Source organism: Balaenoptera borealis (genome assembly GCF_965194805.1).
Source record: "Balaenoptera borealis genome assembly, chromosome: 1".
NCBI lineage: Eukaryota > Metazoa > Chordata > Mammalia > Artiodactyla > Balaenopteridae > Balaenoptera > Balaenoptera borealis.
Window position 1 is genome coordinate 184,116,000 of NC_138860.1, and position 14,638 is coordinate 184,130,637.

Genomic DNA, 14,638 nt, shown 5'->3' on the forward strand with positions numbered 1-14,638 from the left:
GGGAGGCAGCAGGGTGAGTGGGGTGGCAGGGGAGCAGGACGCCTGTGTACTCTTTCCAGCAGCCACCGCCGACCCACGGTGTGACCTTGCTGAGGTCACAGCTATGTCTTCCTTGCTGGGGGAAAATCAGAGGTGGCAAAGCTTGCATTTTCCCAAGGCATGGGAGTCTTGGAATATGGGGGGCCTCCCTGCTCGCCACGAACCCCAGCCATGTCTGCTCCTTCTGCTATTCATGAAAAAAGCCTTTCGACTTGGATTCAAGGCACTTTGGGGGACACAAAGCAAGAAGCAAGGCGTTCCTGCCGCAGCAAGACGTAAGGCCACTTTTATATGCAGTGTCTCTCCAAACACTTTTCAGCTCACGTTCCAAACCAATATTTCCGCACGTGGCCTTCACACTGGCTGTGGAAGGGGAGAGGGAAGGTACTTGCTCTCTAGTTTCAAGATGAGGCAATCAAGGCCCAGAGTGTCATTTCTCAACATTTTCATTACCGGGGACCCTTTTGATTATTTTACAACCGTGCAACCCCCTGTTCTGCAGGCCTTTGCTAAATGCTCTGAATTTATTAGGTAGAAATTCATCTGTTTCCATTAAAGTCACCAGTTTCTGCTCAACACAAAAGAACTAGGGCTATCACTGAGTTCATTGCCAAGAACTGCGGCATTTGCTCTGGGTTACCTCCTCATAGGAAAAGGCCCAATTTTCACCAGAGTTTTTGAAATTCTGAAAAGAGTTGATCCTCAGGGGGCCCAAGGATCCCCGACTGGGAAGTATTTCCCTAGAGAGATCGAGTGGCCTGTGAAAGGTTCTGTGGCCAGTGGTAGGGCCAGGACCAGGTCCAGGGGCCTGACACTCAGGCTAGGGCTCCAGCCAACAGACCACTTGGCAGGGAGGTATGGTGCTCTCAGACACACAGGCGCAGGGGGGCACGTGTGTAGGATGGCAGCCCAGCCAAATGCAGATGCCCTGAGCAACGATGTTAGGGGCTCAGACGGGTAAGGAATAGGTTCCCCTCAGTACTAGAGTGAGGCGCTGGAGCCAAGCCTGAGGCTGGAGGGGTGGAGGGTGTAACAGATCGTTCCAGGGTGTTCCTGGAGAGTTGTAATGGGGGGACCTGTTTGTTCTGCCACCTGCCTTTGCCTTGACACTGCAATAATGCATTATTTATGCAGCCTGGGGTGTTCACCCACTCTGGGATGATTCAGACGTTTCCCCCAGACCTGCCTCATCAAAGGGATGAGACCAGAATGGGGGCTGAGCCCTTGCAGCTGGGGATGACAAAGACAAACTGGGGACCCTGGGAGAGTGGGGACACAGACAGGAGACCCAGAAGGTCTGGTGCGAAGGCCTGGGGTGTAAGCAGGACCCCAAGTGCCTCAGAGCTTCCCTCAGGGCTCTGTACCCCTCCTCACCCAGGGCTCTGTTGAGCCCTTGGCTCGGTCCCAGAAGCTCAGGTTTTTGATCCATCGGAAGGCATCAAGCTGCGTGTACCTTTGGAAAAAGGCCAGGGCTTAGCTTTGTGGCTTCAGAATTCAAGGCTCCATCAATCTGCATGGGGCCAGGGGCCAGGGCAGGGGCTCTGGGGGCCTGTTGCCCAACAGCTGTTCCTGGGTTATTTTGGTCCAGGGGGAGCTTATCAATTCCAGGACACTTGGACCAAAATAGCCAACAGCAGGACAATCTCTTGGTGGCTCTGTGGGGACTTCTCCTTAGAAAAGTTTCTAAATGGGGCTGGGAAGGGAAAGGAGTTTGACTTGGGGGTTGGTGAAGGGTCTGAGGCTAAACATACCCACTCCTTGCTGTCCTGCCAGCCTTGGCACCTCCCTGACCACCTTCCTTGGGGACCAAAGCTGGGGGTTTGTTGAGGATGGAGTAGAAATTAAGAGGGAAAAGATCATTTTTAAACTTTGTTTCTTGCCTCTGTGTTCCTCCCCCAAAGCTGGTGTCATACATATTACCTTTTCCCATCTTACAGATGGGCCACACGGGGTCCAGAGTGTGGAAGCACTGGAACTGAGGCCACACAGCTGGGAACCCTGGCCTCTGAGGGTGCGTCTCGGCTGGGCCTCGGTTAGATCAGCCGCAGATCCGCGCCCGGGTGGCTGCCAGTTCCCCGACAAACTCAGGGCCAGCGTGGAAACGGCTGACTGGCCCCTAGCTTTCCTTTGGGCCACAGCGGGGGCCCTGGCAGCGCCCACTGGTTGACCCCGCCTGCCTCACTGAGATGGGTTAAGCGCCGGTGGAGGAAAGGAGGAAGGAAGACCAGCCACCCTGGAGCTCCCTGGAGCCCTCTGGAGCCCCGCCCAAGCCCGGATCAACAGCCCCTGGCGCGGCCCCCGAGAGCCCGCCGGGAATGCCCTGGCGCAGAGCCAGAGGGACCCAGGTCGCGCTCCCTTTTGCAAGGGCTGGCGCGCGGAGAGCGCGCTTTGGCACCAGGCGGGCGCGGGAGTGCGGGGCGCACGACCCTGACACGCCCTCTGAAATCCACTGGGGCTGGGGGCGCTTGGTCACTGAACTCGGTCGCCGAGTGTTCCGCGCCAAGTCCGCGCGACAGGTCTTACTGCCCGGTGTCGGAAATGAGGTGCCCGGGCGGGGCCGCGTTTGGGACGGCCGCTCCGCCACCCCTGCCGCTCCCGCCTCTCTCCCGGGATTTTCCGGCGGGTTAATTTCCTGTTCGGGTAAATCCTTCGCGAGTCCCTCGCCCCTCCCTCCCCGGAGCTCCCCCGCTCCGCCCGAGCCTCCCGGGCTCCCCTGGTCGGTCCGCGCTGCGCCCCATCGCCCCCGCGCGCCCGGGCGCGAGCCCTCCCCGCCCCGGCAGCCCTCCGGCCCCCCGCGCCTGGCCTCCGGGACCCCGCGCGCCGCCCCGCGCCAGGGCTCGGCCCCAGAGCCGCGTCCGCGTCGCCGCCGCTCGCGCGGGTCCCGGCTATGCGCCCCCGCGCCGCGCCCCGCGCCCCCGCCGGCGCCGCCGCCGCGCTGGGGCTCTGCAGCCTCCTGCTGCTGCTCCCGCCAGGACCCGCGTGCCCCGCGGGCTGCGCCTGCAGCGACCCGCACACCGTGGACTGCCGCGACCGCGGGCTGCCCAGCGTGCCCGACCCCTTCCCCCTGGACGTGCGCAAGCTGCTGGTGGCCGGGAACCGCATCCAGCACATCCCCGAGGGCTTCTTCATCTTCTACGGCGACCTGGTCTACCTGGACTTCAGGAACAACTCTCTGCGCTCCCTGGAGGAGGGCACGTTCAGCGGCTCGGCCAAGCTCGCCTTCCTCGACCTCAGCTACAACAACCTGACCCAGCTGGGCGCCGGCGCCTTCCGCTCGGCGGGGAGGCTGGTCAAGCTGAGCCTGGCCAACAACAACCTGGCGGGCGTGCACGAGGCCGCCTTCGAAACGCTGGAGTCGCTGCAGGTGCTGGAGCTCAACGACAACAACCTGCGCAGCCTCAACGTGGCCGCCCTGGCCGCGCTGCCTGCGCTGCGCACGCTGCGCCTGGACGGGAACCCCTGGCTCTGCGACTGCGACTTCGCCCACCTCTTCTCCTGGATCCAGGAGAACGTGTCCAAGCTGCCCAAAGGTGAGCCTGCCGGCCGGACCGGGAGGCGGGAAGGAGTGAGGGAGAGCGCGGGGAGAGGCCGACAAAGGCCGGGAGCCTAGGGCAGCGAGCGGCCTCGCGTTGAGCCTGGAAGGGGAGGCCTGGGCGCTCACGGCCACTGCCCTGGATGAGACTTGCTCCCGGTGTAACCCTCCCAGGTTCCCAGTCTGAACTTTTCCTGGGACTCTGCTAGGGAAGGGGAGTGGGGAGGGACACATCTGGAATTCTCTGGAGATTCTGGGCCTTGTTGCCCTGCTTTCCCCCCTGTTTCTCCAACAATGTTCGGGACCTGGATTTCCGAGATCATCTTGTGGGGCTTTGGGTCCTAGTACCGGTGGATGTGGGTTATTTCTGGGCCCCTCCTAAGTGGAAGACACCCTACTCTGTGGGCAGCAGCTCAGCACCCATCTCACTACACTGAACATGGAGAGAGCCCGCCAGCTCTAAGAGCTTCTGTAACCTGAGTAGGTCTTGTTTCTCAGCTCCCAGTTTGCTCTTCTGTCTAAAAGGGGTGAGAATATTCCCGGTGAAGGAAAGCAGCAGCCTGCTAAGAGTCAGTCATGCAGTAAAGATTTGCTGTTCAGTAGCTTTTCAGCCCAGACGTGAAATTGCTGAACAAAATCTTGTGGGCTGGGGCACCCTTTGCTTGCCTGGTGCACTTTCCTGGCAGTGACATGGACATACATCCCCCCCTGGGGGACAGGAACATAAGGGCACAGCAGGTAAGAGACTCTGTGAAGGCCAGTGGGAAGGAAGCAAAGGCAGAGCTGAGAAGAGGGGACCCCAGCATCCATAAGGATGAGCCCCAGGACGGGAAACAGGTGAAATGCCCCTACTTTCAGTGGATTCCAGGCTTCCACTGGTGAGCATGTGAGCGTGGGTCCCAGCAGTGACCTTTCAGAGCCAGACCCCACCTCCCACCTTGACCCCGAGGGTTTGTCAGAACAGGAACCAGAGCTGAAAGACCCACAGTATAAAAGGTGACATAGATGTGGATTTATCATGGGTAAATATATTTTTTTTCCATTTATTGAGAATTCAAAAATGCTGCCCATCTATGTCCTGAAGTCCTGTGCTCGCTTATTCATTCTGTACTGTCACCAAGCACAAATCCCAGGCATAGGGGCTGTCACTTCTCTGCAGACACGGGCCCCTGAGCTGGCACTTTAAGCCCAGGCTGGCTCTCCCACATGAACAAGTCCTTAAAAGATCTGACCTGCAAGGTACAGAGTCGCCTAACTTTAAACTTTGCCTTCATTCACTCCCCAGACCCTCCCCACCAGAAGACAGGAAGGTCCAGATGCAGACCTCACTGTTGAACGGGGGTTCCCCTTGGTTCTGATGGCTTCTGCCTTCGCTTCTTGGTAGAGCTGGCATCGTGAACCCCAGTTGTCAGTTGAGGTGCTATGATTGGCTCCCACCAGCATTCACTCGAGGGCTAGGTGTTATGGGTCAGGAGCTGTGGATGTCAGTCTCAGTTCTGCCATGGATGGCTGTCACCTTGACCAGGACAGGTATCCTGTCTGGGCTTCGGTTTCTTCATCTTTAAAGTGCTTTGGTTGACCTCTGAGGCCTCTACAGAGCCCTGGATTGGAAGGTATACACTGGAGTCCTGGCTTAACAACTGGGTGACTCTGGGAAAGTTCTTTGAACCTCCTTTTCCTGCTGTGTGAAATTGGGACACAGTAATGCTGACCAATCCATCTGACCAGTGATCGTCAGGATAATGTGGGTAAATGAAAGAGCAAAGAATATAAAACGTTATCCTTCCTACTGTCTGTAATATAGGAAAGCGAAGAGCCACCAGATGAGGATGTGTGGCTGGGGGTAAGGATGGAGAGGTCCAGAGCAAGAAACAGTGTCCAGGCCCTTGGGAAGGGTTGGTCTCATTCAGGGGGAAGAGGATGGGGCCAGTAGCAGGGCAGCATGGGGGCTTCCGGCATCTCATGGGGTGAAGCACCAAGAGCAGCTCTGACCTCGCTGCCCATGTTCTGTGGCCAGAGCAGTGTCCCGAGCTCTGTGAACCGAAAGTGGGGTGGTGTGGAGCATCTAGCCCAGGCCTTGATGTGGGAGAGCTGAGTTCCCATGTAGACTCAGATTATGACCCTAGACAAGTCCCTGACCTCTCTGTGCCTCCGTTTCCCTGCCTCTAACTTCAGACTGAAGATCAGAGTCCCACAGCATGTTTGTGGCGAGGGTTGTACGAAGTCAGCTCTGTCAAGGGTGTGGTAATCTTAGCAAGGAGCAGGTGATCGCTAGGTGTCAGTCACTCCCTTCCCTCCTCCTCCTGCATTTGGGCCTCTCATAGTTTCACAGATGCAGCAGGCAAGGGGGCCAAGTGCCCAGACTCTGGCACAGAGCTGCTTGGTTCAAATCCTGCCTCTACTTCTTACTAGTTGGGAGGATGAAAAGGGTATTATCTATAAAGTACTTAGAACAGTGCCTGACACACAGTAAGTACTAATAAGCATTAGTGGTGTTACTATTACCCCGTTTTCTCTAGAAGGCCCAGAGAGGTGATGGGAGTGACTTGCCCAAGGTCACACGGAGAGTTAGAAACAGCTGGGAGCGCACCAGGACCTCCTGGCTCCCCCCCACCCGCCCCTGGCCATGCTGACCACCCACTTCCCACCAGGGAAAGCCAGGCACCACGGGGCACAAGCTCCAAGACTTTCTAGGCAGGCACCCAGGGGAGGGAATTCAGAGGAAGGAGCAGAGGGGACCCACCCTCATTGTCTTTCCTTCACCTCCCCTGTCCCTCCTCCCCCAGAGAAGCAAACTGAACAGAGCAAGTGACCTTGACTAGCTCTGACAGCACAAAAAAATGTGATCGTTTGCCAGCGAGCCTTCTCGCTGATGGGAGCGCTCAGTCACCCATCGAGGGCAGCCGGTCCCCTCTGTGCGGTTCCTCAGGGCTCGATTGGGAAGGGGGGGGACAGAGGCATCTGGGTCTGAGGACTCAGGGGGAGCCGGCCTGCTGGTGCTGGGTCTGAAGGAACAGAACAAGGGGACGCCTGCCAGAATGCCCACTGGCCAACTTAGCAACAACAAGCGAGCAAACAAACCCCAAACAAGAAAGCAAACAAACAAAACTCCAGGATGCCTAATTCACTCTGAATTTCAGATAAACGAGGCATAATATTTTAGTATAAGTCTGTCCCGTGCCATGTTTGGGATGTTCCCACACACAGGATTACTTGTTGTTTTTCTGAAATTCACGTCACTGGCCGTCCTGTGTTTTACCCGGTGACCCTACCTTATGGTGGCAGTTTGTGGTTTACAAGTGCCGTCTGTAGCTTTACCCACAACTTACCCAACAAGAAGCAAGCGAGGTGCAAAGAAATGAAGTGGTTTGCACAAGGTCACATCGTTAGTGACTGACATGAGCTTGCACTCAGGAGTGTCTGACCCCACTCCTAATTCTTTCTGGAGGGTGAGAATAGCCCCAGCCCTGTCCGACCATCCCCGGCTCTCATGGGTGACAGCTGACCTTCCAGCCCCAGATTCTGTACCTGGTCAGGTGGTTCTCCCCGTAGACAGTAGGTCCTGGGCCAAGTGGGACAGTATGCCATCCAGGGAACAGTGATCATCCCTCTTTCAGCAGAAGGGCTCCAGACCTGGAAGCAAGAGACCTGGGAAGTCGCTCAAGTGACCAGCAGGATAGGGAGGGAGAGATGGGGAAGGTGTGGGGAGACAGGGAAGCATCAACACCTTCTCAGCAGACAGTGATCTTTAAAAAACCCTCCAGTTCCTCGCATTGCCTTCCCTTTACAGCAGCCCAGTGAGACGGGTAGGGAATGAAAACACACGGATGATGAGAAACCTGTGTGCTGATCACCTAGGGAGCTTGTTTGACATGCAGATTCCTGGGCCCCCAGACCTACTGAATGTGTGCCTGGGGGGTGAGGCCCGGGGATCTGCATTTTAATTCCCCCCACCCCCAGCCCCTGAAAGGGGCTTGCGGTGCACACTCACTGAAGCTTGAAAACCCGCGCTGGAGGGAGAAGTCATTTTGCTGCAGCTGTGGAAATGCGGTGTGACGTTATATGACTTTCCTGTCTCTCTGTGTCTCAGATTTTTCTTTGGTAAACAAAGGAGTATGGGTAGGAGGATTTTAAGGTTCCTTCCAACTCTGCAGTTCTGTGGTTTCAAGGGAAGGGAAGACTGTCTGTGTCTTAAGGGTTGGGAAGTTGAGGCCTGGGGAGACCAGGTCCCTCCAGAGACCCCTCTGCTGGAATCCAGGTGGCCGTAGTCTCTGTGCGGTAGGGAGGGGGCAGAGCACTCAGGCACCCCGGGGCTCTGGGCTCACAGGACATCTCATGTGTCCCAGCCTCGAGCCTGGAGCCTCAGGCAGGAAAGGCCACTGGGTGTGAGGAACCGTAGCTGGCAGGCAAGGGGCTGTCTCTGTGCTCTGAGGCGCATGGAGTCAGCAGGCTTCCCCGGGGTCACAGACCACACCGAGCCCTGAGAGTGTATCGTGGGAGAAGCCCGAGCAGGAGCCGGGGCCTGGGGGTGAGGGGTGCCGAACAGTGAGGCACCTTCTGTCACCTCCCTTTGCAGCCGTGGCTTCATGTGGCCTGCAGGACACAGCCCACAGTCCCAGGGGAGAGATCTGAGCTGCAACTGGGACCTTGACGAGGGAGGCTGTAGGGAGGGAAGGGCTGGGAGAAGCGGGGACTGGGGGAAAATTAAGCACGGCTGCGTGTCACGCCTTCAGTCTGCTCGCCCTGGCCCCTTGGGTGGGTACAAGCCTCCGAGACAAGGTCCCCTGTGGTGCCTGGAGCATCCGGGCGTTCTGTGGCTCAGCCCCTGCAGGCAGCGTCCTGTCGAGGAGGGGGTTCACGGCAAGTGGGGCGCCCACCAGTTATCTCACTAACCCTGCCTGCTTAGCAGGCCAGACTCGCGGCCTTCTGGGGGAGCCTGCCCCCCATCTCCCAGTAACTCCACCTCCCTTTCCTGATGTCAGATGCCGTGAGGGCCTGGTTTGGTCAGATGAGTGGGGGCTTGTTGTCATACTGACAAAAGAAACAGTAATTCAGCCAAAGGGACACAAACTGATGCTTGCCTGGAGGTCACACAGGTCCTTTTCTCCCAGGTGACTCCAAGGTGACTCGTTTTCTTTGAAAATAAAAGCATTTTATTTTTCTGATGATAAAATAACAGGTCCTTTGTAGACTTGGGAAATGTAGATAAATATCATGAAGAGAATAAAAACCACCCAGAATCCCACTGCTACGAAAGTTTTACTGTGTTTAGTTCTGGTTGTATTCTTATGCACATATATATATTTTAAACAAATTGATATTATACTATATATCTTATTACTGACTCTTTTCCTCTTACTGAGTTGTGAGAGTTACCTGTCATTATAGCTCTTTGAAAATTTAACTTTTTATGGTCATGTAAGAGGTCATGTTATATGACTAGTCATTGAAACTGTTGTTGGAAATCTGCATTGTTTTTCTTTCTTTTTTGTATATACACGGTGCTGAACTGAACATCCTCATTCATGGAAATTTGTGGACATCTCCGGTTACTTCTTTGGGTTGGATTCTTTGAGGTGGAATCACCAGGTCAGAGTCTATGGTTATTTTAAACCTCTGGATACATTTTTGCCTAATTGCACCCCAGACAGCAGGCTCTGTTGGCAAATAGAAAGTACCTGTCTCACCATGCCTCTCCCAGGTTTATGTATTATTATTTTTAAACATGCTTTCCAATTTAATAGACAGAACAATGACATCCCCTATTGCTATAATTTGCATGATTTGCTCGCCAGCGGAGTGGACCTCTCCCTTGTGCTTATACACTTAAGAGAACCACGTTCCTGGCAGAGGTTGATTGAGGTCTCACTCGCTCTTGCAAGTGGCCTCCTCCAGCGGTTGACAGGCCTGTACATGTCCTGGTGCCACAGGCTCATGTGTTTTTAACTTGTGTCTTAATTAGAGTTGAGTCCCCGGTGTCACCTTTCTTACCATCCCCAGTGTCCCAGCCGGGTGTCAGCTCTTACAGCACGATCTGGAGTCCGGGGGAGAGTCAACTGCAAACATGACCTGAGACAACCCTGCCCTGTCTCTCTTCTCCCTGGAGAGCCCCACCTGGTCCTGCTACTCTGTCCCAAACGTTGGATCTTTCTGGAAATGTCACCATCCTGCTGCTCTATCAATTAACTCAAAGGGCGACCTCATTGCCGGGCTAGTGGACAGAGGACCTGCCTTCCTGCCCAGCTAGGACAGCCCCGGGAGAGCACAGGCAGCTGGGGATTTGCTCTGGAGAGGCCAGTGTCACTGTTACCGGAAGCTGACAAGCTGCCATCTGACTCCGATACCCGAAGGCTCAGGCCTTTCAGCCAAGTGGCCGTCCAATGCCCGCTGTCCCAGAATCCTGTGGTCTCCGAGGTAGCTGGGAATGAGATGCTTGGCAGGCCTTGTCACCTTCGGGCTGGCAGTGTGATGATGGCCCAGAAGGACCTCCTCGTGGGTGGGTTGTCGTGAGGACCGGAATTGGGTGTGTTCACGGTTACGTGAGCCAAATCGTATCCTGAACTTGGTCACCGTAGGATAACAGCAGAGTGTGTCAGTCCAGTCCTGGGAGTGTCCTGGGCTCCTGCCCTCAGGTCTTTGCCCAGACGGTGCCAGCCAGGTCCCCGATTCTTCCCTCCCGCCCTTCCCCACCTCTACTTCTCTCCCTTTCTGGTTTTTACTTAGTCTTCCAGCCTCCAACCCTCTGGGCCTCGAGGCTGGGTTGGGAGTCTGGCCTGTGTGACCTCACTGGATGCTGTGTTATCTCTATGGCCACTACTTGAACTTGCCAGTTCACAGGTCTGGCCTGTTTTGTGGACACAAACTGTGTCTTTCTCTCCTTGAATCCCCAGCAGCTGGTGTAGTATATGGCATGTTTGGAAACCTTCTGGTGGCTTCCGCTGCACTTAGAACAAGCCGGCTGCCTCCTATGTCCCACGAGGCTCCATCCCCACACCAGCCACGCTGGCCTTCCCCTGTCCCGTGAACACGCCAGGTGCCAGGGACCAACCAGGACCTCCTAACTTACGGCTCCCTCTCCTGCTAAGACGTTTCCCACCCCAAGTGGCTGCGTCTTCCTCATCATCACGTCCCCAGGAGATGTCCCCTCCTCAGAGAGGCCTTCCCTGACCACCCCGCCCAAGCAGTCCCGTCCCCACCCTCTCATCGTTGTTATATCTGCTTGTTGTGTCTGTGGCGTCTCGCTCACTGAGTCCACATTATCTCGTTCACAAGTCTTGTCCCTCTAGAAACATGAGCTCAATATCAGCACGCTCCCTGCCGTGTCCCTAGCGCCTGGGGCCATGCCCAGTGTAGAAGGGGCTCCGTGGGGCAGTAGGCATGTGTGAATGAGTGGACGAATGCACACTCCCGAGGGCTGTGTCACAAGGGCCATCGGGGGGGACAGGCCAACATCGCTGGCCTTGGCTTTTGTCCCCACCAAATACCCCCTCTCCGACTTTGGTCAGCCAAGGACATCCAGATCAGCTTTTAGCAAAGACAGAGGCCCAGAACGGGGGTTCTCTGAGCTCCTTGCGCGGATCTGTGTGATCCTGGTCAGATCCCGAGCCTCGGGCTCTCCACTGTGAAGGCGGGAGGGAGCCAGCTGTGCCTGCCCCGTCTATTGGAGCAGTGCTGGCGAGACGGCGGGGCGGCCATTCGTTCTGGGGGTCTGTTAGCCTCTGCTCTGCGAGGTGCAGTGAGAATGGCTGGTGGGGGGAATTCAGGACACTGAGGCCGCCGATCTCAGTTTACCCCGATGAATCGGAAACCAGCTGCCTCTGACATAAGCAAACCGAAGGGTGTCTTGTAAGCATGTGGGTGTCACCAGGAACCCAAGTCCTGAACGGTCAGGCCTCAGGGAGCTCGTGGCTGAGACCCGAGAGGCTGCAGGGAACACAGCGCCTCCTTTCTTCACCCTCTGCTTCTCACACTTTTTTTTACCCCCCTTCATATACTGATGGGCTTTCTGTATTTTTCCATCCATGTGGCCAAAAATACGCTGCTCCATTCACGAGACCAGCTGAGGCTGGGCGAGACTGTGCTGTCTTGGTCCCAATTTCCAGGTCCCGGGAGGAGGCTCTGGGGGGCGGAGCTTAGGGATGGGGGCTGGGCAGGCCATGCACTGGACATCCAGCCAGGCAGCCGTGACCGTGGCCGAGCTTCCAGTGAACTGTCTGACGGCAGATAAATCCCCCGACATTCCTGGGCCCTGGTGTTCCCTCTGTCAATTGCAGGTGTTAGCATCTGCCCTTTGACCTCGGGTGATATCATGGGAAGGTGCTCAGAGTGCCGCCTCCTCCAGCACTGCACGTAGAGGCTGTTCTTCTCTTCCGTATCCAATTCCTAGAAATGTGCATGCAGGTTTACAAATCCCACCGGGTTTAAGCCTTTCCTGTCAAATCCCAGATGTCTACAACCCGCGTAGACGGGCATTATCTGTGTGTTCACAGCCCATCCTCCCAGTGGCTCTCAGCCTGTCCCCTCTGCCTCAGAGGCTGCCCATCAAGGAGCCCCCGGGTGCCTCATCTCTACCATCCTCTGGGCTGGTCATGGGATAAATGCCAAGGGCAGGAGTCAGGACCCTGAGGGAGCTGCGGGTCACTCGGGACCCAGAGAGCTAGGAATCTGGGTCCCTGTCCCCACTTCCTTGTTAGCCAGCAGTCGACCTGTGTCATGTCCTGTTTCTCAGTTGCTCTAGATCATGAGTGGTGACCCCAGATGCCCCTGGGGGCTGTAGGTGGGAGTCATCAGAGAGGGTGGGGCAGGAGGAGAACCACATGCATATGAGAAGCAACTTAGGGCACCGCGCTGGCCGGATTCCCCAACACCGGGAATTCCTCTCCCCAGCCACCCGCCCTAGACCCTGGGGCTAGATGACCCCGAAGGCCTCTTCTAGCTCTGACTTTGGCTTGCTCTGTGCCCTCCCCAGCCAGCCTCTTCCAGGTCGTGGGATGAGAGGGTCTGGAAGCCGCTCGCCCCCAGCTCCCAGCACAGGTTTCCTGGGTGGGTTCCCTTGGCATATAGGCCCCATCATCCCGGTAGCTCTCTTTCAAATCAGTAGGTGCAAAAGTATGTTCCTCTCTTCTCCCTCTTCATGTGAAGAAAAGGCCTCCCCTCACATTATTAGAAAGAATGGCATTGCTTTTGCATGAGACACCAACAAGGTGATGTCTCTTTTTAAACATAACCAACATAAATGATCGTCTGCATCAGAGATGAAGATGTCACATGGTCCCGTTGAGGGGCTGAGAGCTTAAAGCTGACAGTCGGGACACCCTGGACCTGCTGCCACCTCCTTGACCTGGGCAGGTCACCTGACTTGTCTGGGCTGTGGTTCCCTCATCTGTTACCCCGAGGTTTATTTGGAAGATCAGGGAAATACTGATGTAAAAGGGCTTTAGAAGAAAATGGGGGCATGCAGGATGAAGGGGGCAACTTGAAGGATGAAGTTTTATACTTACAGATCTCTAGAAATAGGAAGAGTGGAAGCCGTGCAGGGCCACACGGGGAAGCACTAGGGATGGTCAGGAGACAGAAGGAATGAAAGGAAAAACAGGTGAGAGTCTTTATTGTGGTTTTTGCAGGAAGGAGTGGGCAAGGCAGGGTAAGCAGAGGAGGCAGGTTAAGGGTTGGCCAGTTTGAATAATTTCAGGAGGCTCTGGCTAAAAGGGTGATCCTTAGCTGTCTAGTACCTGGCCCTGCGGTGATTTAGGGCAGGGAGATAGTGTCTCGGACTGCAAGAACCTGATAAAAGGAGGTGGGTGGGGTGTGGACTCGGGTTGGTAGCTTTGCATATCAAGGGTGTGCTCACTGGTGAGGGTTTACTGTCTCTAGGAACTGGCCAACCCCGGGAGGGACAGTCCATCCCCGTTGGCAAGACCTCAAGATGCCAAAGCTAAATAAAATATAGAATGTAAAAATCATGATTAATACAAGGGTCATTGCAGATAAAATTGAGTAGGATGAGGTCATTAGGATGGGCCCTAATCCAGTATGACCGGTGTCCTTATAAAAAAGGGGAGGTTTGAACACAGATGGACACAGAAAAAAACACCAGATGAAGGAGAAGGTTGAGCTCAGTGATGCATCTACAAGCCAAGGAACGCCAAAAATTGCCAACAAACCACCAGATGCTAGGAGAGAGGAAGCAGCCTCTCTCACACAGCGCTCAGAAGGAACCAGCCCTGCCCACACCTTGATCTCAGACCTCTAGACTTCAGAACCATGAGACAATACATTTCTGTTGTAAAGCCCCCAGTCTGTGGTGTTGTGTTACGGCAGCCCTGGGAAGATACTGCAGGAAATAATGATAACCACCCTCTTTGCCAGAGGCAGGGGGATGGATTTGGTAGCCTCCAAAATGGCATCCAGCCCTTGGATTTTATGATGTCAAGAACCAATTGCTTCACTTCCTTTGCACGTGGGAAAATAAGGTACTAAAGGAACAAATCGGGCTCTTGTTTATGTGGTTGAGGGTTGTCCCTGCTTCCTGCCCTGAGCAGGCTGTTCCCATTGGCTCCATTTATTGCGTGTCTACTATGTGCCAGGCCCTGAGCTAAGCGCTCCAGGGCAGCTCCACCCAGTAGAAATAGAATTCAAAGCACGTCTAGAATTTTAAATTTGCTAGTAGCCACATTTAAATAAATCAAACGAGTAGGTGAAATGAATTTCAGTATTTTATTTAATCCAGCATATCCAAAATGTTATTCTTTCAACTTATCAATAGAAAACTCATTCATGAGATATTTTTCCATTCTTCGTTTCACACAAAGTCTTCAAAATCTGGGTGTGTTTTATACTTACAGCACATCTAAGTCCAGACTGGCCGTGATCAAGTTCTCAACATGTGGCTGGTGGCTACTGTAGTGGACAGTGTAGCTCTAAGTCTATGAGTGTCTTCCAAAGAGGTCAGTGCCAGGCGCACCCCATTTTACAGGTGAGACCTCCAAGGCACAGACAGGTTAATGTAAGTTGGCCAAGGTCACCAGCCAAGAAGTGATAGAGGGAGGGATGAGCCAGGGTCTTTGT

The 14,638-nt window shown here is 55.1% G+C and overlaps 1 protein-coding gene across 1 annotated transcript in view; it reads left to right on the forward strand.

Moving 5' to 3' along the window:
- Positions 1 to 2,926: 2,926 nt before the first annotated feature.
- Positions 2,927 to 14,638, forward strand: part of LRRC38 (leucine rich repeat containing 38) — a gene marked incomplete at its 5' end in the record, with an annotated part of 34,066 nt that continues 22,354 nt past the window's right edge. The window contains one exon of the mRNA XM_082392342.1: positions 2,927 to 3,569. Within this exon, the coding sequence (XP_082248468.1) occupies positions 2,927 to 3,569 (643 nt within the window). The remainder of the gene's footprint in view (positions 3,570 to 14,638) is intronic.